The sequence below is a fragment of the Cibotium barometz genome, chromosome 36 (assembly GCF_041138505.1).
Source record: "Cibotium barometz isolate CiBa-2024 chromosome 36, ASM4113850v1, whole genome shotgun sequence".
Taxonomy (NCBI): Eukaryota; Viridiplantae; Streptophyta; class Polypodiopsida; order Cyatheales; family Cibotiaceae; genus Cibotium; species Cibotium barometz.
The window spans coordinates 21143113-21168307 of record NC_141081.1 but is presented as its reverse complement, the minus strand read 5'-3'; the positions used below and the strand labels follow the sequence as shown (position 1 = coordinate 21168307).

General features: G+C 45.1%; 1 protein-coding gene across 3 annotated transcripts in view; it reads right to left on the bottom strand.

The window, feature by feature from the left end:
- Window positions 1–590: 590 nt before the first annotated feature.
- The window catches only part of LOC147617613 (vacuolar protein sorting 38-like), a 64536-nt gene continuing 39931 nt past the window's right edge, over window positions 591–25195 (bottom strand). For 2 of the 3 annotated variants that reach the window (XM_086775899.1, XM_086775898.1), the window contains 5 exons: window positions 12266–12452; window positions 11838–11998; window positions 11458–11697; window positions 1351–1515; window positions 591–1254 (listed from right to left, as the gene is read on the bottom strand). In XM_086775899.1, the coding sequence (XP_086632025.1) occupies window positions 1399–1515; window positions 11458–11697; window positions 11838–11998; window positions 12266–12452 (705 nt within the window). In that variant the 3' untranslated portion in view covers window positions 591–1254; window positions 1351–1398. Of the gene's footprint in view, window positions 1516–11457; window positions 11698–11837; window positions 11999–12265; window positions 12453–25195 lie in introns of all 3 variants that reach the window. The other variant, XM_086775897.1, reaches the window with a different exon arrangement.

Below are 25195 nucleotides of genomic sequence, written 5' to 3'. Positions count from 1 at the left end.
GCAATTCATAAGAAGAAGTTGATCTATTGGAGGTGTAAAATTATTCACAACGTAGCAAAATGAGTGAGTGCAGCCCCCATGGCAAGGTTCCATCGAACCATCTCTAAATGCTTCAAGGTCAAATGGTTTTGTAAAAGGCATTACTACTTAGTGTAATCTTAGTGAAATCACCTCAATTCTATGGGGCATCCCATTGATATAGGAAGGTTGGAAATATAGCCTAATGGCAAGCTGAAAATTGAGACGTGCTTTTGAGTGCACTGTATCAAGGCAAATAAAAATAAAAAAGAAAATAAAATGGGCAATGTGGTTTGTGTATTGAGATTACTAGAAGTAAATCGTTCATGCACAAGTGTGCGTGAGCTCTTTTTCAATTAAACAGCACAAAATTCCCCAATTCTTAGTGATTCCACTTTTTTAAATGCACCAAGGGCTCATTTGAACTGTCTTACGGCTATCAAGCTTCTACCTAGAGTGTCAAATAATTGTCTTTAACCATGATGCAATTAGAGAAGTAAAAGATGGGTCTGTCTTAAGGCTATCAAAGCTTTTACCTAGAGCATCAAATAATTGTCTTTAACCATGATGCAAGTAGAGAAACCATTTTGTAGTAAAAGATGGGTGTTTTGGCAATTATCTCTGCCACCAGTACATGTGTATTTGAACTGGCAAACCTTTTCTACACATGAATGCTATATGTAGCATATCAAGCTTATTACAAAAGAGAGTTACAAGTCGATGAAGAAGTGTACGGCGACCTACTCTCAGAACAAGTAAAATGCCTCTATCTACAAGAGGTGCAGACATAAAAATTGGGCCTAAGAGGAGAAAAAGAGGCCCCAAAAAAAAAAAAAAAACCATTTAGGAAGGCAATTGGACAACGGACATTTTTCATGTGCCTTTGGGGAAGCCAGTCAACCCTTGGCCTTCTCTCCTGGGAAGAAGAATGGACCACTCAGCAATCAGGTCCTCAGCTGATTTGCGACTGTCATCAGATAGCAACATGTTCTTATGAAATGTGTTCATCAATAATGAAAAACAATGTCAGCCTGAGCTCACAGTCACAACGCCTTGGATTGGAACCTTGCAAGCCTACATTCATACGTACGGATGGTCGTAGATTTTCAAAGACCAATTTCTTGTTTGGAAGAGCTTTCTCTAAGGTGACTGTCTCACGTGTACTGGAGTGTTCATAGATTGAAGCACGCACTCTAACCACAAGAAGGTAGAGCAGTACTCAAAACTGTGTGACCTCTGTATGTAATACACAGCAGGGCCTTACATTAGAGTGTACAATGCCCACTAAAACATAACTGAGCCTTAAAGAAAGTGGGGGGATAAAAATGGCACCTTGCTAGTCTCTCAAAAATAGCTGGGCAAAGATAACATCCAGTGAGTTTATGCAGCTGTGCCTGCTCCAGAGCATACCAGCTGAATGATTTTGTTAAGATTGGGGAGTGTGTGGCGAGGCCCAACACTCTCTGCTCCCAAGTAATTTAGCACCTGTTCAAGGTCCTATCATGGAGCCAAATGATTCATATTAGAATATAAAGCACTACTTTAAGCGATATAAATTACAGTACACATGTTAAAAGTAAGACTATCTGCAGTACACCATGAGGTAGAGATGGCATAAATTGTCAAGCAGTCTAGAATCTGATACCATTGGCAAAGCTAGTCCACAGGGATGGCTAACCAATCACCATCTAAATGATTCCATACCATAAAACATGCATTAAGAACTAATGACTACTCCATGGATTAAGACCCTATGGTTCCAGTCTCCATGCAGGAGGATGCTTAATCCAACACAATGGTAGTGAACGCTTTGCCATCTCCCCTTCAGACCTTCAGCATTGTCAATTGGCACCTTACCTCTTCTTGTTCCTAGCCGAGGTTATGCTATTTGTTTATCTTTCTGGTGCTGCAAAACAAATGTCTACAAAAATGAACATCAAGAACACCAATTCACTGCTGGACTTGGGGTTTGCTGATGATGAAAGGCTTATCTGGAAGGACATAAGTCTAAGGAATGCCAGGAGCTGTGGAATTGAGGTTCGCTGATGATAAAATGCTTGTCTGAAGAGACACAGATCAACAGAAATACCAATCCAGAGCCCCACAGAGCTGGACTTGGGGTTTGCTGACAAAAAAGGCTTATCTGGAGGGCGGAGAACCTCCAAGCTTTGCAGAGTATTAGAGACCTACTGCTTCAGGTTAAACCATAGGAGCCACCCAAGGAAATAGGTCTCCAATGAATCTGCAGAGCTTCTACGTCAGTTTTGGACACAAACGAAGTCTCAAAAAGTTTCTTTTTAGAAATTTCATTTATTAAATCATTAAAACCTCTTTATATCAACTCACATCGCCAAAAAGGGACCCTTAATGTTACGTCCAAATGTCAGGACCTGGAGGGTCACACGTGGACTAATGGTGCTAGCAGGATGAGGTCTAGATTGGCTAAGAGATTATAGTTTGTTGAGTATTTCAGAGCTCATATGTGTGTCCATCTTCTATATGTACCTGTGTTTGTGTACAAGCTTGTATTCGTGTGTGAGCTGCCCCCAAAAGGGCTATGTATATGTATGTGTATGTGACCTTGTTCATGTGTAAGTGTGTGTGAACGCCTGCCTAGGTGTGAACACGCCCTTATATCTGGATAAGATAAGTGTATGCCATGTCGCATTAGTGTATTGCAATGTGTAATTTGATTGAGTCAAAAGATAAGGTTCTAAACCTACAAAAGCATGTACTTGATTAATACAATACATCATTTTAAGTTGTGCAATATCATCTTTCTAGAGCATTGTTACTCTCTCTCTCTCTCTCTCTCTCTCTCTCTCTCTCTCTCCACATATGGCACACATGCACGATCCATGTACGAAGTAGCAAATCAGCCCCCCATCCCACCACCATCACATCCACATCCCACCACCATCACATCCACATCCCACCTTCTTCACACCCGCAATGGTAGCCCAAGCCATCCGGACACTCAAACAGTAGATGACAAGACCATGAGGGCCACTTGGCAGAGCACATCTCCCATGCGGGGGAGACTCTGGCACCCCTCCTAGCCCATATGTTCACCCGGGCTCTTTCAGAAGGCTTCCCACCCACTTGCACAGCCCATATCATCACACCCATCCATAAAGTCGGAGAACTTGTGGACCCCAACAATTACAAGACTATTATGATTGGCCACGCACTGGCAAAACGGGTCCATACTTGAGATGGAGATTAGCACACTCGCAAAGAGACATGGGCATAGAGCATCAGGGTAGGTAGGCTTCCATAGGTCATTCTCCACTTTGGATCACATCTTCACCCTCCGAGCCATCATAGAAGATGCCACCATCTGGTCCATCTCCATTTCTGGAGCCACTTCTATGGGACTATCACTCCATAGAGTGGCTAGATTTGTGCCATGTTCACATGGGGCCAGGCCAGTGCCCCATGTGAAAGGGCCAGTCTTTTGGTGTCACATGGATGGGAGCCAGATTCTGCCACCCATGTGTGACCACAGTACAGCATCACATGGACGGGAACTAGTTTTGTGCCACCCGTGTGTGACCTGCTTCGTGCTATATGGACGGGAGCCTGTTGGTGCCACCCGTGTATGGCCACGATGGCGTCTTACCTATGGCATTGTCACTCCATAGGAAGAATAGGACATATATTCATATTTCTGTTGCGCTAGTTTTTGTGCCCGACATGAACTTTTTTTACAACTCTCATGAAAGGGAGATTTCGTCCATTACATGTGCACATGCATTTATGATTGCATGCATAAACTTGTTTTCGCATGATTTGTTTGCGTGTGTTTGACTGTTTTGCAATGCCAATACACTGGACGGAGATGCCCCCAGTGTACCCAAGGTTGTTACGAGGCGCGCAACTAAAGGATAGAGGCGTTCGAGGCGTACGGAAGTGGGTTCGAGGCGTGTACAGAACTTGTTTTTTTTTTGGCCTTTTTTCGTTGTTTTCGCCGAGTCACATGTTGTGCACACTTTTCGCAAATCCGCCAACTCGCCATTTATGCCCGTTTGGGAATCGGGATAGTGGCCGTTTATGCCCGTTTGGGAAACGTGGCAGCCTGGGCCCTGGGCGTCAACGAACTGCCCGTTTGGGTACTGCGCCCGGCTGGCCTCTCTCTCTCTTGTGCAAGCGACACTGGGCAGGCCCCAAGGGCTGGGCTATTTGATACAGCCTGAGCTGCCACAGGCCAGCAGAAGCATCCAGTGAGCTCACAATCTCTCTCTCGAGTCTCCCCCTCTCGAATCACACTCTCTCACTCTCTCCCCCTCAAGGCAGCCTCTCTCTCTCTCTCTCTCTCTCACACACACACACACACACACACAAACACATTCTCACCCTCAAGGCAGCCTCTCTCTCTCTCTCTCTCTCTCTCTCTCTCACACACACACACACACACACAAACACATTCTCACCCTCTCACTCTCTCTAAGTCTCTAACACACACCCTATCTCTTCCTCCCTCAAGGCTCTCTCTTACACACACACACACTCTCTCTCTCTCTCCCCCTCTCTCACACACACCCTCTCTCTTCCTCCCTCAAGGCCTCTCTCTCTCTCTCTCTCTCTCTCTCTCTCTCCCGCTCTCACACACACTCTCTCTCTTCCTCCCTCAAGGCCTCTCTCTAGAGTCTAGACACACACACACACACTCTCTCTCTCTCTCTCTCTCTCCCTCTCTCATACACACACACATTCTCTCCCTCATAATCCATCATGCCTAAGCCGGCCAATCCCGCATGGGATCGTTTCACCATAGTGCTTGGACCCTCCACCGCCAGTTCAGAAGGGAAGCGTTGGAAATGCTGGTATTGCGGCTTCGAAGAGAATAGCACCATCACCCAAGTGCTTCGTCACATGGCAAAGTTGGGAGGAGGTGGATTCTCCGGATGTCAATCCATTCCACAAGCCATTGCCGATGAGGTGATTAGCAAGAACTCTCATTTGCAAGCGGATAACACAAGGTCAAGCCCACCTCTGCGACAACAAGAGCTCGAGGAAGAGAGACTCATGCCCTCTTCAGCATCCGGAAGCGCGAGTGTCAATATTGGGGAAGGATCGGGGTCAAGCTCCCAATCAAAGCAACCACGACATCCCTCTGATGATGCCGGTGCTAGAGGGCTTGTACAACCCACTTTAACACGTAGGCCTATGTAAAAGAGCGGCAACGAGTGGCAAAGATTGAGATTGCACGCACCATCATTGAGTGCAATCTCTCTTTTCATGTCCTTCAAACCCCGCAATGGAAGAGGATGGTCAAGGCCATTGCTGCCGTCGGTCCATGCGATGGATGGACGGGAGTGAGCTACGCCGACATGAGGACGAAGAAGCTCACCGAGGAGAAGGAGAGGATTGGTAGATCACTTGAGCCTATTCGTTTGGGATGGGTCAAGTATGGATGTAGCATCCTCTCCGATGGATGGAGTGATCAGAAGAGAAGCATCATCAACATCCTCGTGTCTTGCCCTCTTGGCACGTATTTCCTACGAGCGGTGGATGCCGGGAAAGCCGGTAGAAAGACAAGTGGGAGTTTCATGTTCCAACACATCCGCCAAGCAATCATCGAGGTAAATTATTCATTGTACATACTATAAGTCTACATGTTTATGTAACATAGTACATATCACATAGATGATAGTACTAATTACATGAGCACTTTGGGCTGTAGGTTGGCCATGCAAAGGTGGTGCAAGTCATCACCGACAATGCATCCAATTGCCGTGCAATGGGTCACATGGTGGAGGAGGAGTTCCCAACAATTGTTTGGACTCCATGCACATCCCATTGCATTGACTTGCTCATGGAAGATATTGGCAAGTTGGCTTGGGTCAAGGACATTTTGGCCCAAGCAACCACCATGGTGACCTCCTTCACTAAGAAGGTGAAACCCTTGGCCATCTTCCGTGTTCATTTGCGATTGGAGCTCGTGAAGCCCTCCAAAACAAGGTTTGCCTACATGTGGATTGTTTTGGAGAGACTACATGCCGTTCGTAGTGAGCTTCAACGCACAATGGTGTCCCAAGAGTGGGAAGAATGGGATGATCATCTAAGCAACGAGGCTTATGCGGTGCAACACAAGTGCTTGGATCCTTCGTTTTGGGATGATGCACGGGCCGTCGTAGTTGTGATGACTCCATTGTACTGAGTACTTCGCATGTCGGCCATGGAGGGATCCACTTTGGGCCTTCTCACACATTTCATGAGAAATGCAATTGAGGAGCTTCAAGCTTGCACGACACTTGATGCAAGAAGGTTAGTAAGTTATTCCGCCCTCATGTACTCTTGTGTACATAGTACTTGTAAGTTTGATTTTAAATTTTTCTATGTATAATGTGGCATATGCTTTAATAGACTTGATGAGATCAAGACCATTGTGAGAGGAGGTGGCAATGGATGTGTAGGCCTATTCATGGTATGGACGCATTCCTCCATCCTCTCTACAAAACAAGGAAACTCTTCTCGGATCAAGAGATCCAGTCCAATACAGACGTCTATATGCGTCGTGTGCTTGATCAAGATGGACGAGGAGCTCATTGCCTACAACAACTTGACCGGGCAATCGTACACTCGTCCTACTTCTAGAAGAAGAGAGGTGATGGTGAAGCCACTCTCATGGTGGGAGACGTATGGCTATTCCACCACATCTCTACAAGCTTTTGCCATGAGGATCCTTGCCCAGGTGACGGTCATTTGCCATTGCCTCTTCTAATTCTATTTACTCATATTATTAAAATTTGAATTTTTTATTTTTGCTCTTAGGATTGCTCTGCGGGTGCATGCGAGAGGAATTGGAGTGCATACTCCCTCGTGTACACGAAGATTAGGAACAAGCTTAGCACATCCCAGTTAGAGCGCCTCGTATATTGCCGCGCTAACTTGCGAATGGTGCGAAATCTTCAAGAGCTTCACATCCGAAGCAAGTAGGCATCTCGATTATCTAATAATCAAAATTATAATTTTAATGCTTTCTATTTAGTCTCGACTATCTTGTAACCTAGAAGTTACAACTTACATGTTATTATTCTGTCAACTTCAATGTAGGTAAATCCCGATAACATCCAACTCACTGCAGAGAAGCTTAGGAGCATTCAACCAAGGCAAGAGACACCGGAAGATGCCATCTATGCTAAGCTCCATAGAGAGCTACAGGAGATAGATATGTGCGTCACCCGTACTCGAGGTCATGAGCGCCTTGCTGCTAGTGGTTCTCATTCCACCACCACGAGCAGAGGAGGCATTAGTGTAGTGAGTCGAGGCTGCCAGATTATACGGGGAGGAGCTCGACCACCCATCCAAACATATCGGCGACGGGGCTCTACTAGCTCTTCTACTTATGCTACAAATGAGGATGCATCACTTGGTCAAGATGGAGCCCTTGAGGATGTAGATGCTCGGAGCCCCGAGTATGATGATGATGGCAATCTCATCTCCTATTGCAAGTACTGTACCTGCCTGCAACTATATCCTGCTGCAAGTACTATACCTGCCTACAACTATATCTTGCTGCAAGTATTGTACCTGCTTGCAAACTGTACCAGCCTATACCAAATATGTACCTTCTGTGTACTAGATTGTACCACTTGTTGTACCTGATTGTACCTTGCTGTACCTAAACTGTACCAAGCATGTACTTGTACCAAGACCTGTACTTATTGTACTAGGGAGACCTGACTGCATGGTGATAGGAATGCATCTCCATTGACTCCTACTACAAGCTATACCAGGTGCCTTGTATTTCTTATTTGTGTACAATTAAAATTTGCTAAATTAAGTTCAAAGATTTCTTCAAGTTTTGTGCAAAGCAAAAACAAAGCATGTTTATGCTCTATGTACTCTCCTCTTGGAAGAGGAATCCATCCTAGTTTCTCGGGGGTAATTGAAAGTTTCATCGTCTATTGGACCTGATCAGGCACTCTCGACAGTGCAGAAGAAAGTTCAGAGTCGGTGTTACAAGTGTGGGAAGAAAGGCCACTTGTCAAAGGATTGTCAATCAAAGGACAAAGGCAAAGCCAAGGACAAGGGCAAGTCTTCCAAGAAGGGCAAAGACAAGTCACATGACACTGACACTGACTCGTCTAGTGACAACCCCAGCTCTCCCAAGGCCTTACAGTCTTGGAGAGAACATGATTGGTTTCCTGCTCTGATCCTAAGGGCATCCCCCGCGTGCTGTCTTCCAGAAACGGCTTGTGGGCGGGTGAGGGAGCTTTCAAAAGCTCTCTTATATTAAATCTGGAGCATGGGACCCGTGTGTCCGGGTTCCAAGTATAAAGACAAGCAAGCTCACTTGATGGTCCAGATGAGTTCCAGGATCAACCAAGTTTCCTTCATGGTTCGGATGAGTTCCAGAACTATTGGTTAGCAGAGACTATGGACAGGATGTGTTCCATGTTCATTTGTTCGAAGTTATTGGATGTGATGTGTTCACAGTTCTACTTTGAGTTTGGAGCCAAGCAGATTTTCTTTTGCTCTTTACAGTGGCATTATGTTTTCTGAAGACAACAAGCTGACATGTGCATTTTCCGAGGTGTACTCAGTACTGGCCATGCTGAGGTGTCCATGGTCGCACCTTCATCATCAGTTTTTCTTCTTACTTTTTTGCACACTTCAAGATGCAGCGGGAGTTTTAAAATATTGCATCTTTTCTAGTGTCGTGGAGCTGTTGGCCTGTTTTCCTACAGCCGGCTGCTTCCTTACTAGTATATAAGAGTTGCTCCCTTATTCATTCCAACATATCATTTCTGCCCTATTTGCTCCCTTATTCATTCCAACATATCATTTCTGCCCTATTTGCTGGCTATTGTACTCTATAACCTCAAGCTAATAAAGCTCAGTTCTTGCTTGCAATCTCTCTCTCTCTCTCTCTCTCTCTCTCTCTCTCTCTCTCTCTCTCTCATGTTCATTGCTTCCGCTTGTGCACATTCTTTCACACACTTCATTAAAGATTGGGCGGATAGGTTATAAGTGAGTTTGGGCACTTACAAGATGGCGACCAGTCAAACTCTCATAAATTAGGCACTCTTCTGAGTGAAAGAGTGTGGACAGCTTATTGGACACCCTCTCCACTTATGGGAGAGGTGTGCCTCTGGCTGAGGTGGCCCAATGGCCACCCATTTTACTTATGAAAAGGCTTATCCTCTCCCTCCCTTCAAGGGAAAGAGGCACCTACTTTATGAGGAGATAAGGGAAGGCAATTTTCAGCATAACCAATCCGTACAAATACTTTTTGTCATGGTTTATTGCTTCTCGAACTCTTGTAACAGCCAACAAATGAGTGCTACACTACTGTCCAGCCCTTGGGAGTCCTTTCAGCTGCTATCTCTTGGATATGTACCAGCAGAAAATGCTTTGGAGCATTTCTATCACCAACAATTTGATCAAAAGCTGATTTCTTCTCTCAAAATCAGAAAGTTCAGCAGTACGAGCGTGTAAACACATGAAACACATGACACATGGCATACAATTATCTTATCCATATAAGAGGGTGTTCACACCTAAGTAGCTGTTCACACTCATAAATGAACACACAAGACACATACATACACACCAAGGTAGTACGATATGTTCGATACGTACGATATGGTACGAGGTTAGTGCATGGTATAGTTCGCTAACTAAGGTTAAGTACAAAAAATACGTTAAGTATTTTTTAATATTAATATTATGTGCATGATATGCTTGATTAATAAATAAAAGCATTAACAATACATATCTTTTACTAAACAAGTAACTAGCGCCCACATTTTAGCACTTCAAAGTCCATCTAGATTCCAAACAATTTAATGAACTTGACATTATGCGATGTTCATAGCAAAAGTGCATTACAAATGTCAAAAACCTAGGTTACATGGAAACTGAGTAGCAACTATAGAGTAAAAAATAGACATGTCACATAGCTAAATAAGGTCAATCCATAACCATGGATACAATGTACATGCCTACTGAGCGCAAGCACACTATACAAAGCCAATAGAAGAAACAAAAGACACAGGAAAAAAAACCTCTCCTAAAGAGAGCAAAAAGTGTCCCGGTCAACCTATGGTGAAAAAGCATGCTGATCACTCTTCAGGATCTACACCTGACCATGAGGATGAATTAGATGGCACATCTCCATCAATGAGCACATTCCCATCCGAATCATACTCACGCTCTATGATGGATGATATGCCTCTAGAAAGGTCATCATGATCTATAGAGCTGCCTGTGCAGTAAGAGAGTGCTCACGCAAGAGAGAAGGGATGAGGTTGGAGGCGAATAGAAGAGAGAGCAAGAGAGAGAGAAAGGGGTTGAAGCCTGAGCAATAAGAGAGCTTTAGGGAGAGAAGGATAAGATGAGAAGATGAGAGAGGGGCTCGTGGAGAGAAGGGTGAGAGGCTGCTGAGCACATAGAAGGTAGGCAGCACACAAGTAGTAGAACTGTGAAAGCAGCGCACAACCATGTACCCAACGAGGCTACGAGCATTCCAAGAAAAAAAATCCCCAACTTTGAGGATTTCTTGAAAAAAGCCCCAATTTTGGGATTTCTTGGCCGTTGCCCAAATCCCACACATCTAAAGCTAATCACCACCACATTTTTGGCTTTCTTTTTTAAGCTAAGAATTTCAAAATGTGCAGAATGAGTCATCATGTTCAAAACATTCAGAATGTTCAGAACGTTAAAAACGTGACGTCCAATTTCATGGTGAGATACGCGCGACCTGTAAACCACCATTAAGACAAAGTCATAAGTCCAAGGAGGAAGGCAAGATGACAGAGTGTCCACCCCGTCATCAAGTTTAGCAAGAGGGGATGTCACATGCACAGCAATGGACATGGCATAATCTCATCTTATCTATAGTAAATCCCTATTTAGGATAGCATTTAGGGTAGGATTAAGGCTTAGCATAGGCATTTGTGGGCATGAGGACCTGGCCGACTAGCTTCCATGTCATACAGCATTTTTCAATGTATTATTTGTCCATAGTCTAACCAACCAGCACTGCTACAAGCCGACCAGGACATTTAAGACATTTTCATATATTTGTTTGTCCAAAGACTGGCCAACAGCAGCTAATATGGCCGACTTGCAGCCCATGAACCTATATAAGCATAAGACGTCATTTGCATTAGATCATAACCTTTTGAAGAAGCATTGAAGTTGGTAGAAAGCATGTAGAAGGCTAGAGGTCACCCTATTGGGTAGACCAAGGACCTGGCAGATGTCCAGACATTTATGTCACCTTTTTGTACCATAATACAAAGAAAACTCTACACCAACACTCTCTATCTTCTCTCCTCTGTCTTAATCACTTTCTTTGATCAGCATCTTGTGCTTAATCAGGCTTAGGGCTGTGGATTACACAACAGTAAAGCTTCCGCGCATGCAACAACTTCAGCAGCCACCCTAGCTAGTATAAGTTCTTAATATTTCAGACCAAGTACTTACTTTGTTTAGTAGGAACACGGCATAGGCTGATCTAGTGGAATCTTGGCCTTCAGAAAAGAGAGGGAACTCTGTAACAGCTTTGCGATTGCCTCCAAGATTTGACCCTGTTCCATTTGCTCCTGCTTCACTTGAGTTAGCCTCCACCGCTGGTGCGTAGTCTTGTATATAAGAGCGTGATGCCCCTAAACGAAGAGGATAGCGCAAGGACACATCCAAGCAGGTGGCCAGCAATGATAAAGCCTGGGAAATGCCACCCAGCAACATGTTAAATGCATATCAAAAAGTCTAGTTTCAAAAGACATTAAGAAAGGGATATTGCTTTTATGTTACTCACTGGAAAGCCCAGGCAGCTTCTAACTGAGACAAGCAACTGCACTCACATGCGCAACATAGCCAAGTGCTGTTGCAGAAGCCTCATGATCACTGGTTTCATTATAGAGACCAGACTTCATGTTGAGAGGAGCCACAGCATGCAAGCCTCCGATAGTCATAGGAAGAGTGTCCATCTTATCCACAGGCTGGCTTTCTTTATTTGACAAATCTGGCACGTAAAGCATTTAAAGAAACTTGAAATAGTGAACTATGTGACTCTAGAACGATCTATTAAAATCAAGATGTTTATCATTTGGAAAGGATTTTAATGAAGCACAAGGTGTGCCTGCATGTCTGCATGCACAAGTGTGCGTGTACATCCAACAAAATAGAGCTTTAAGGTGGTATCAAATCTTAACAAACCAGTATGTATGTGTGCATGCATGCATCACACATGCATGGGATTTATGGACCTAACATGAGATTTTGTTCTCACCACCCACACATTGAGAAACTATGTTTGCCGAATGCTTTTGCTGTGGAGCCCTAGATGCAGGACAAGGAACAATACGGTATAAAGCTCCAATTTGAGAGACCATCAGCCGCCGTCTTGCACTTAGCATGTTCCGTAGGTGTGAAAGCCTGCCTTGTCCTCCTCCACCTTCCAATATTCTACATGCATCCTGTAAAGAGAATAAAAGATCAATATATCATGGCTTGCAATCCCTGGGTCGAAGATATTTCTTTGTTTCTAGACAAACCAGGTATTTGCTCTACTGAAAAACATCTTTGCAAGTGCAGACGTTACAATTGCATGTGATAAATACAAGAGAGGGAGTATTCTCTCTCTCTCTCTCTCTCTCTCTCTCTCTCTCTCTCTCTCTCTCTCTTATCACAAGGCTGTATGATGATGATGGTCCCATTTTGTATCATATGGCTCGGATTTGACATTCCCAGCTCATAGCTATAGTCTTTGATTTCTTTTGTACCATGATGAGATTATATGCACACTATTGTATCACTTTTGGTCTCATAGACCCACAGGGTCTTTTGAAGATGTTTAATATAACTCTCTCTCTCTCTCCCTCTCTCTCTCTCTCTCTCTCTCTCTCTCTCTCTCTCTCAAAAGAAAAGGGTAAAATGAGGTGCAATTATTGTGGCAGGAACAATCACTTGGCGAAGGATTCCTACTTCAAAAAGAAAGCACAAACTCAAGCAAACTTTGCAGATGAAGAAGGGAAACGTGAGAAGGCCTCCAGCTCGACAGCAGAGGCTAAGGACCACAAGGCCACCCCCACTTCCTACCTTGTGTAAAACATCACCCAAGCTAAGATAGTGGCGATCTATGTTTTTAACAAAAGGTTAAATCCATATGTGCTAGAGGAATGGATATCACTTGAGAGGGAGATTGTTGGGAAAAATCAAGTGACACCCATCATGGGGGGGGCCAATTAAATGTCCATGGTGTAAAGCCCAAAACCTTAGAATTGAAAGTCTTGTAATAATGAGCCCATAAAGAGTGCACCTTAGAGTAAATCCAAGCAATGTAAAAGCCAATAAGATATAGTAATCCACACCTACTGCAAGTGGACAAGAGCCTTGAATACTCGCCACCAATGTTAACTTGGAGCACATGGAATGGGTCTCTACATCCACAAATCAAGGGGAGCACTTTTAGCACCTAATCACTAACCTAAACATGCTCAGCATGATCTAATCCTTGTACCCACAAGCCTATTAAGAGGCATGAACCTAATGTGAAATAAGACGTGTTCCATTATCATCGTCTTGCTCTCATTATGCTTTGTGATTAAGTTCTTAATCAGATCTTATTAGTCATCATCTTTATGCTAATCCATGGCTCATCCATGATTAATTCTTATCACCCCCATCAACATGCATTTTTCGAAGCCTTGAGCCCTCGTTGATAAAAGGCAACTTCACTTAGTGTGTGTGGGTGAGTATACACGCTTCATATGGAGAGAGAGAGAGAGAGAGAGAGAGAGTAGGCATGACAAAATTGATTTCATCTTGTGAGTCAAGAAACATTAAGCCTGAACGTGTCAAAGCCAAGATCATGACACCAAAACTACCCCATAATTATCTCAAAGCTAAGAGCTTGGGATACTCAAAATTTTTAAGTAAAAAATCTTCACTTGTAATAAACATACCTCGGGGGGGCCCAACTTCATCCTCTAGTGCTGTGTCATGTGCAAGATTATCTTTTGATGTTTTTCAGGATGTATTTGTTCTTGATATTTGTGTGAGAGATGTATTGGAATATGCTTATGTTGTGATGGATGCTGAATGTATGCTGTGTTTTGGCAATTAGTTTTTGTATCCATGCGCCCATCTGTGACATTGGTATCAGAGCTTTGGTTTCTTTCTTTGCTTGAGAAAGGGCTATTTTTGGGCATATAGAAATTTGGCTAAGCATACAGAACAGATAGCATGAGCACTCACACTGAGCCTCTTGAGTAGGGGAGGGCATATGCAGAAGGATCTTTTGGAACTTTTCGTTCTCCATTTGAGCAGGGTAGGGCATATGCAGAAGGGATTGTTGGTACCGTACAAACAGATCCTATTGATGTAAGGTCTGAGTTAGAGGCTCGTAGGCGTCAAGTTAGACGCTATCATGATGAGACAACAGAATGGTGGTCTTTGAGAAAAGATCCTCATGTGCAAAAGATTTTAAGTACAAAGAGGAAAATTTCACCAGATGATGCAGCCTTTGAGGCTATGGTAGCAGAGATGGGATGCAAAGATCCTCGTGAATTGGCCATCTCTTACTTGAAAGGAAGAAAGGATGTATCCGAAGACTTCAGTGGAAGAAGGGCTTCTTGCCTGGAAGCGCATGCAGATTCAGGTGATTTGGAAGAGGCTATATCTTATTCACATCATGTTGTTTCATGCCAAGAGCGTGCCTGACATGTTGATTCTACTTGATCTATGAGTACCACTCAGGGTAGTGGAAAAAGGGCTCGAGATGAATCCCCTAACTCTAAAACTGATGTGTGGCATATCTCATTCAAAGAAGAGAGCTAAAGAGTTCAAGTCAGGGGATAAGGACATTAAATTTGAAAATTTCTTTGGAAAGATGGAAATTACCAAAGCTCTTGCTTTTTTTCGGCAAATTGAAATTGCTTTTTGCAACGAAGACTTCTTGCAAAAGTCTAAATTGAGGCATCTGGGTATGCATCTAAAAGACATAGCTAGTGATTGGTGGATGGCCAAACTTTTGGATCATAGTGCTTTTCGCACTTGGGTTGAATTTAAAATTCACTTTTATGCTCAATTCCTACCGCCAAACTTCGCTAAAAAGAATGGGATTAGCTAAAGCAAGAAGATGGGGAGTCAGTGCAGGCTTACATTGCCAAATTTTGGAAGGTGTTGCTGAAAGTTACCCCTTTCATGACACTTTTTGATGAAGAGAAGAAAAGAAAGTTTGAGTCTGGTTTGCATCTGGTCATTCAAGAAAGTCTTGAGGTGTATCCGAATCATAGTTGCTAGGCGTTTCATGAAACGTGTTTCAGAAACGTTTCATTCATTTTCCAGAAGTTTCAAAAACGTTTCATACAAAAAGGGGGGGTACAGGCCTCAAAATCTCAGTTCCTCTCAGCAGGACCCGAACTGCAATCCTGTGAGAGGACTCGAATGGCGAGGCGTTTCTGCCATTAAAATACAGAAACTTTGTAAGTACAGGGTACTAAAGTCTAATTATAATCATCATTGATCAATGTATTATGTAAATAACAGACTTGTCTTCTAGAGTTGTACTCACCAAGTGAGGGCTACTGATCCCATACTTCTCCCACCATGAGACTAGCTGAAGCTGTCTCTCTCGCATGCACGTAGTCTGTCTACCAAATGCGTGGTTGGCATTCTGATACACTAGCCGCTCATCCTCCAAGCGTCTCATGAGCTCCACGTCTCCTCCTGTCCATTTTTGAATGTAATCTTGCCATCCATCTTCCAACTCTTCATTAATATACTGGGCCTCACTACGCCAGAGAGGGCCAACCGCATGGATTGGTCTATGGAACCAATCCCACTGGTCATTCCAAACCCGTCGAATGTCCTCAATCCTGAAAATTAGCCATGAATGATCAAAGCTATTAGCTTACTCCTATAGGGTACGATAGATCATAGTATGATATAACTTACAAGTTACAACAAGAAGGCAACTAGTTGGAAGTTCAATACCTCTCCTCTGTCAAGAGAGTGCATCGGTTAAGAGCCTCTCCAAGGTTGCATCCAAACGCAATTTGGATAGGATCCAAAAGTTTGAAACATTCCAAACGTTCACTAACGTTTCCAAACGTTAGTGAACGTGGGAGTTTGATTAATGTAGGTGAAAAATTAATGGAGCTTTCCAGATCGGCATGGTGCTAGTACAGTGGACTATGTTATGGCTCAGCCCAGTCTCATTCCCTCTTTTCAGGATTTTATGGTAGGCACTAGGCCGGTTGGTGAAACCGGCCTTCAGAGAGCAAAGGGCGGTGGAACAAACACTCGCACATAAAACACTTCAATGCCATTGAGGACCTCGAAAAGGAAAACAAACAGGGGGAGCTAGAGTGCTCCTGCAAACAGTACACGGACACCGATTGGCCCCAAATCGCAGTGGCGCCCCTTGCGGTATTTCTTTAATTGATTATAAGAGCTTTGATTACAATATAAGGCTGGGAACTCAGCCGACACAGTAGAACTCATGAAGCCTGCAAAGGAACCTGCATCTGGCTTCTTGTCCACTCGGCATCCACGAACAAATCCAGCCATTGTTCACATCGAAAGACTCTCACACATTGAGTCTGCATACAGAAGCTTTCTCCCATGATCAAGGCTGCCACAACCATCCATAGCCTCTCACACTATGAACAGCATCACACCCTGACACATCCAGTGCTTCTGCATCACAACACAGACTCCCAAACTATCTCTCATAAGAGAACTCGTATCACAGCACAGCATAACATACAGTTGACACACCTGTACCAACCCTCTCTACTTTCCAAGGACTGAAAGTTCCATCAGTTGAACGCCATCAACATGATGTCTATGTTCATGAAAAACCAGCCCCTGTCCACCTTTATGTCAAGAGAAGCCAGCCCCTTTCCACTCAGGAGAAGAGCACACACTATCTGTCCCGCACCGCCTGCATCTGCTCGTTTGCCAAGGGAAAGAGAGAGAACATGACATGCTGACACCCATACTTGCAGTGGCTATTCAGTCCACCTGCAGCCAGTCCAGCAGCCACCTAACACTTTCCCTTCTGCAACCATCAAGAGCCTGCAGAGCCTACGGTCCTTGAGAAAAAGAACAGCCCACGTGTGCTCATCTATCCAGCAGCCGTCTCTGTGCACAGGAGAAAACCAGCGCATGTTCAGTCCAGTCCTCCGCTCTTGCACCAAGAAAAAGATAGAAAAGCGCCTGCAGCCATGCGCTTTATCTCCTATCAAAAGGTGCCCTGAAAACTGCCCAACCAACACACGGTCCAGCCCTCCTGTATGTTGCGCCTGTAGTCCAGCCCACTTGTTGGCAAGGAAAAGAGAGAGAGAGCACGCCCAGCTCTGTGCGCCTGCTGTCCTGCAGCCGCCTGTAGCCTCTGTATCCCCTGCCCCCCCCTTCACACGAGCATGAGAGAGAGTGTTCAACGTGCAGTTCTGTGCGCCCAGCCAAGCAGCCTGCTTTCCAACGAAAAAGCCAGCCCATGTATCTTCAAGCGACCAGCCCTCCTCAGCGAAAAAGCACACACTCAACAAGAGATAGGCGCCTCTTTTCTGCCCGCCAGCCCCTCTTCTTCAGAAAAGCACACACGTGACCCCAAAATAGCATAAGGGCCACGTTTTTCTTTAATGAAGGGCTTTATAATGATTTTTAAAGGTTTTTGAAACCTTTTAAGTTAAAAAAAATTTGCCCCCTTCACACTTGGGGTTGTCCACACATGGGCTTACTTTTTGACTCCAACCTAATGCCATTCACACTGTCCACCATGTCCCCGTGCACACCTGCATATTGTCCAGAGAAAAACACAGGGTCGTGACATACCCCCCTCTTGAAAAATGGCAAGCGTCCTCGATTGCACTCAATGGCACAGTAAAACATCTTATGAGCAAAGACACCCCATATGACAAAAACAATGGCCTTCCAATGCATCTGGGTGATAAAATAATCATCCTGCACAATAAGCCACACTGTCCTCTTGCTTGTTCCTTCAGACACTACAGCAAAAGTCTAAAACCAAATGGAAACACGTTAACTGTGTTAGCCAAAAACAAAACCATGCATCATTCTACATATGACACACATATGCATGACACATATATGCATTCGCAAACAATATGCTCCTCAAAATGCTCTACCTACTCCAAAGTAACAGTCTAAGGGCTGCTCGCAAGCCTTACGCCCATGGGCATCCCGCAGGACCCATGACTGATGGTAAAACATGAGCATATGAAAGCAGTCAATGCATCCAAACACTACATCTACCAAGTACTTTCCCACATATGTCTCATGGCCATCCCGCAGGAGTCACACCCAATGGTGCATCCATGAACATAATAAAGCACTTAATGTATCTACATGCAGCACATGACACAATGCAGAGTATTTCCCAATGTATTCTCAATGATACCAGGATCCAATGGCACCAGAATACAAAAATACCTCTACCTCAAAAAGTGTATGCATACATGCACAAATAGAGTTCGATCCATATTTCCATGAACCAAACCAACTCTAGGACTGCTCGCAAGACTTATGTCCTCCATAGAGTTATCCATAGTTGCAGTTATACTTCAAGGTGCGGCCGACTGTGAACCATACCCAACCATCATCTCATGTGTCTAGAACACAAGATCATAGAAGTCCCAAAAGCAGATGTACTGTCAGCCTCAGTACCTTCGGGTGAATACAAAGATGTCACCAAGCGACTCCTAGATAACAAATGAGCCTGTCTGTAACAACAAGGGAGCGGAGGTGATACCCCCCTCTTGAGCATCAAGCAATGCTCCAGACCCATGCTCTGCTGAACCTGAATGAGCCGTAACAAGAGTCGACTCCAACTCATAGGCATCAAGATAAAGCTGCAACTCCTGAGGTGAATCTGCTAAGTCACCCTCCTCCATCCACTTCGCATCCATCAGTGAACCTCCTCCATCCACTTCGTATCCATCAGTGAACAGCTCTTGAACTTCACGGGATAGCGACGGGAAACCTTACCCTGTGCCAGTATATGCTCAGGAATAAGAACCTCGTCAAGTTCCTCCACTTCCATCTGAGCCTCATCTGATACATCCTCAGGCACCCAAAACCTGCTTGCACTCCACCCAAGTGATAAGCACAAGTCCTCGATGAAGCATAGTAGATCACCATTAACATAGAAAGAAACTATCTTCCGAACCCATGAAGCCTCTATGAAGATACCACCGGTGACAAACTGTCGAAAGCCATAGTCTTCAACGCATCTCCTGCACCATAATACTTCAACTGCTTCTTGTTCCTGGCCGACTACTTCTTGTCCTTGGTGTCTTTTCTCCTGAGCTTCATCTTCAGCTCTTGCTCTTCACCTCATATAGGCAAAGACACACAATCCTGCACTGTGTCCTGCACTTCCTTTTCACTTTCCTCATGTTGAAGCTTTTGATGTGACTCTCATGAGACAACCACGAGCTCGCCCCCTTAGGAAAGTCGACGATGTGTCCCGACCAAAGCAACCACGGACTCGCCTCCTTGAGAAAGTCGACGATGTGTCCCGGCAACGGAACCTTGAAACCGGCCTTCAGAGAGCAAAGGGCGGTGGAACAAACACTCGCACATAAAACACTTCAACGCCATCGAGGACCTCGAAAAGGAAAACAAACAGGGGGAGCTAGAGTGCTCCTGCAAACAGTACACGGACACCAATTGGCCCCAAATCGCAGTGGCGCCCCTTGCGGTATTTCTTTAATTGATTATAAGAGCTTTGATTACAATATAAGACTGGGAACTCAGCCGACACAGTAGAACTCATGAAGCCTGCAAAGGAACCTGCATCTGGCTTCTTGTCCACTCGGCATCCACGAACAAATCCAGCCATTGTTCACATCGAAAGACTCTCACACATTGAGTCTGCATACAGAAGCTTTCTCCCATGATCAAGGCTGCCACAACCATCCATAGTCTCTCACACTATGAACAGCATCACACCCTGACACATCCAGTGCTTCTGCATCACAACACAGACTCCCAAACTGTCTCTCATAAGAGAACTCGTATCACAGCACAGCATAACATACAGTTGACACACCTGTACCAACCCTCTCTACTTTCCAAGGATACTATCCATCTCTGTCATGGATCTCCTGTCCCCTGTCCAATCAGTAGCAAGGTTGTACCAAGCATGTGTCCACTCCTGTACCCTCTGCCTGCATGTGACCTATCTCCTGGAGAAACCCAAAAACATGTTTCCTCGAGAAACCTACGACCTGTTTCCACATGAAACCCTTAGGCCTGTTTCCCTTTGAAACTTCTGGCAACATAGAGATGCCCATAACTGTAGGTCCCACTGTTCCTTTCTAGCAGGAAGAAAACAATCTGCTCCATGAGCACGCAGCCATGCGAGCTTGCATCACTTCCATGCCAAGAAACATAACCAAATGACCTGTACTTGCAGCCAAAAACCCAAGCACATAGCTGAATTTGCAGCCAAACAAAAACAGCCCATAGACTGTCCCAAAACAGTCCCGAACCCAAAGCAAAGAGAAGCTGAAAGTTCCATCAGTTGAACGCCATCAACATGATGTCTATGTTCATGAAAAACCAGCCCCTGTCCACCTTTATGTCAAGAGAAGCCAGCCCCTTTCCACTCAGGAGAAGAGCACACACTGTCTGTCCCGCACCGCCTGCATCTGCTCATTTGCCAAGGGAAAGAGAGAGAACATGACATGCTGACACCCATACTTGCAGTGGCTATTCAATCCACCTGCAGCCAGTCCAGCAGCCACCTAACACTTTCCCTTTTGCAACCATCAAGAGCCTGCAGAGCCTACGGTCCTTGAGAAAAAGAACCAACCCACGTGTGCTCATCTATCCAGCAGCCGTCTCTGTGCACAGGAGAAAACCAGCGCATGTTCAGTCCAGTCCTCCGCTCTTGCACCAAGAAAAAGATAGAAAAGCGCCTGCAGCCATGCGCTTTATCTCCTATCAAAAGGTGCCCTGAAAACTGCCCAACCAACACACAGTCCAGCCCTCCTGTATGCTGCGCCTGTAGTCCAGCCCACCTGTTGGCAAGGAAAAGAGAGAGAGAGTACGCCCAGCTCTGTGCGCCTGCTGTCCTGCAGCCGCCTGTAGCCTCTGTATCTCCTGCCCCCCCCTTCACACGAGCATGAGAGAGAGTGTTCAGCGTGCAGTTCTGTGCGCCCAGCCAAGCAGCCTGCTTTCCAACGAAAAAGCCAGCCCATGTATCTTCAGGCGACCAGCCCTCCTCAGCGAAAAAGCACACACTCAACAAGAGATAGGCGCCTCTTTTCTGCCCGCCAGCCCCTCTTCTTCAGAAAAGCACACACGTGGCCCCAAAATAGCATAAGGGCCACGTTTTTCTTTAATGAAGGGCTTTATAATGATTTTTAAAGGTTTTTGAAACCTTTTAAGTTAAAATCTTTTTGCCCCCTTCACACTTGGGGTTGTCCACACATGGGCTTACTTTTTGACTCCAACCTAATGCCATTCACACTGTCCACCATGTCCCCGTGCACACCTCCATATTGTCCAGAGAAAAACACAGGGTCGTGACAGTTGGAGTAGCAGTGGATCATGCTATCTTGTCCTTCAGCCCAGTCTCATTCCCTCTTTTCAGGATTTTATGGTAGGCACTAGGCCAGTTGGAGTAGCAGTGGATCATGGTATCTTGTCCTTCACTCTCACATTTCAGTTCAGCACCGCTCCATTGGCTCAGGTCTCCACACACACTCGTTATACCTTTACGAGGGAGACTGACACCGTGTACACGGATGAGATATACAGACGCTTATGTGCCGAGGAGCTGGGACGCCCATTAGATGAGCTCACTCAGATATTGATAGAGACGCTTCATGCTTCAGCATCAGAGGCATATCCCCATAGTCAGCCTACACGGAGACGATCTGGGAACATGCCCCAGAACAGCTGGTATGATGAGGAGTGCAGAGAGATGAGGATCAGATTACAGAGAGAGGTGCTCATGGGTGTTACCACTCACAGACAGTCACGGATTACCTTCCGGCGCCTAGTGCGACGGAAGAAGAGGGCTTATCTTGCTCAGTTAGAGAGGGATTTGTATCAATTATTTATGAGTCAGAACTCAAGCGAGGCATGGAGACTATTCCATGAGCATTCACCATCACCAGCCATTCACCTCCACCGAGATTTGGGGTGAGTATGCAGCATCCCTGTACACAGCACCAGGACAGCCGCCCCTGCCAGACCCATCGGAGCCATGCCCAGAGACATGTGCTTTCTTTACTGCTGAGATGGTAAGGAAAGCTATTGACAGGATGAGGACTGGGAGAGCATATGATCATGATGGTTTGGTAGCACAGCACTTTATTCATGCCAGGGATATGCTTGCAGAGCTTATTGCTATGATGTTTAACCAAGCCATGTGTGAGGGTTTTCCTGAGACTTGGAATATGTCCACGATTGTGCCCATCTTCAAGTCAGGGGATCCCATGCTTCCTGGGAATTATCGTACCATCATGATTGGTCACACATTGGCTAGATTATATGCATCTATTCTTGAGCAGGAGTTGAGTAGATGGGCAGAGAGAGAGAGAGGGCATACACGCATCAGGACAGGCAGGGTTCAGGGGAGGTTTCTCCACTCTTGACCATATCTTGACACTCAGAGCTATTATTGAGGAGGGCAGATTATATGGTAGGAGGATTTATCGTTGCTTTGTGGATTTCCGCAAAGCTTTTGACACAATACCGAGAGCCAAACTGGTGCGCAGACTACAGGAGATGGGAGTGCCCAGAGAACTGATTTGGGGAATCATGGCTTTTGTCACCAATTGGCCGACCTTTTGGTCCATCTCCAGTTTTTGTGTCTCGTTCACTTGAGGCCAGGACGGTGTCTCATGTGAAGAGGCCAGTATTTTTGCTTGACATGGACGGGAGCCAGACTGGTGCCACCCGTGTGTTAGCAGGAAGGTGTCGTATGGACGGGAGCCAGACTGGTGCCACCCGTGTATGACCTGGATTGTGTTCTATCCATGGGATTGTCACGCCATGGAAGAGCCAGTATTCGTGCCGTGTGTTGCCTACGGGACTCACTCCATAGGGAGGCTCGTGCTTGGAACTGTGTCTTACCTATGGGACTGTCACTCCTGAAGACAAACAGGGTTAGGGTTAGGGTTTACACAGGTTCAAACAAGCGTGGAAAACCAGGAGGAGGAGTGAACACGACTGCTGTATATCTCAATGATAGAAAAAATCAAGTACAAGCCACATGATAGTGACCCCTAAAGGATAAGTGTTCACATGTCCGGCCATAAATGTGCCGGGTGGACCAAAACACTTATAAACTGCATATAAGTGAAACTGAACTAAACTGGGGGAAAAAACCTCCACTAACTGAAGTAAAAAGTGCCCCAGTAACCTACTGATGATCACTAGCACTCCTCTGGGTGCATACACAGCATAAAACCCAACAAACCCCCCTGGAGTGATATGTGATCACTGTACATCATCCACCAAAAGGAAACAAATTCAAAGCATTGCGGAATGCTTCAAATTTCGGACGTGGTAATGCCTTGGTGAAGATGTCTGCCACATTCTGATCTGTAGGACAGTAGATCAGACTGATCTCTCCTGCCTGGAGTCTTTCCCGAACAAAATGATAGTGAATCTCAATGTGTTTCGTGCGAGCATGAAACACAGGATTCCTGGCCACAGCAATGGCACTCTGACTATCAGTATAGATAGGTGTAGGCTCCTCCACTGAAATATCCATATCAGTCATAAGACGACGCAGCCAAACACACTCAACAGTAGAAGTGTAGGCTGCTCTGTACTCTGCCTCACAAGACGAAGTGGCCACTGTGGTCTGTTTCTTGCTTAGCCAAGAAATGCATGAAGCGCCAAGGAAGAAACAATTCCCACTAGTGGAATGTCTGGTATCAAAATCACCAGCCCAATCTGAATCACTGTAAGCATGTAACTGCATGTCACCCCCCTCAGGATAAAGCAAACCAAGAGACGAGGTACCCTGCAAATAACGGAATACACGCTTCACAGCTTGCCAATGTGACAACCGTGGGCTGTGCATGAATCTGCTCAACTGAGAGACTGCATACTGAATATCTGGCCTTGTATTACACAAGTAAATGAGGCACCCAACAGCCTGAGCATATGTAGTGGCATCAAAGGAAACACTGTCATCTTGTAGTGACAGTTTCATCCCAGGCTCCATAGGAGTACTAATAGGCTTGCAATCCTGAAATTTAAACTTCTCCAGAAGTTTAGCAACATAACGTGATTGCAACAACCCAATGCCTCTGTTATCCTGCACAAACTGTATGCCCAAATAGTAATGTACAAGGCCCAAGTCAGACATGTCAAATGTCTGTTGCAGTATCTCCTTAAAAGCTGCAATTTTGTCATCATTTGATCCCATGAGCAAGAGATCATCCACATAAAGACTGATGACCAGCAGATCTGTCTCTTCTTTCTTCACATACAAAGTGGTCTCTGATGGACTGTTCACAAATCCCTGAGTGAGTAGAAAAGCATCTATTTTTGCATACCAAGCTCGTGGAGCTTGTTTCAAACCATACAAGGCCTTTTTCAGCCGGCATACTTTCCCCTCATGACCATGTTCTGCAAATCCCATGGGCTGAAATACATAAACTTCCTCCTCGAGGTCCCCATGTAGGAATGCAGTCTTTATGTCCAACTGGTGAACAACCCAACCACGATGTGCAGCCAATGCAATGACACACCTAAGTGTCGACATACGGGATGTAGGAGCAAATGTCTCCTCATAATCAATGCCCTTCTTCTGTGCATAGCCCTTTGCAACTAAACGGGCTTTGTACCTGTCAATGGATCCATCTGCATGTCTTTTCAACTTATAGACCCATTTAGTACCAATGGCTTTCTTGCCTTTGGGCAGATCAACCAAATCCCATGTTTGATTCTTTTTAATAGAATCAATCTCATCCTGCATGGCTTTGTTCCAATGCACATTATCTCGTGCATCCACAAATGAATCAGGCTCATCATCATCCTGTAAACTGGCTGCCATGACCAGATTCAAATCCATGATGTGTGCATGCTCATTGGTCCTTGTCTCCCTACGAGTACGACCAGCAAGAGGACCCTCTAAATGGCTGTCCTGTAATGTCCTCAAATACCATCTAGGTATATGTCTGACCTGTGGTGCCTGCTGTCCCATATTTGGTTCAGCTTC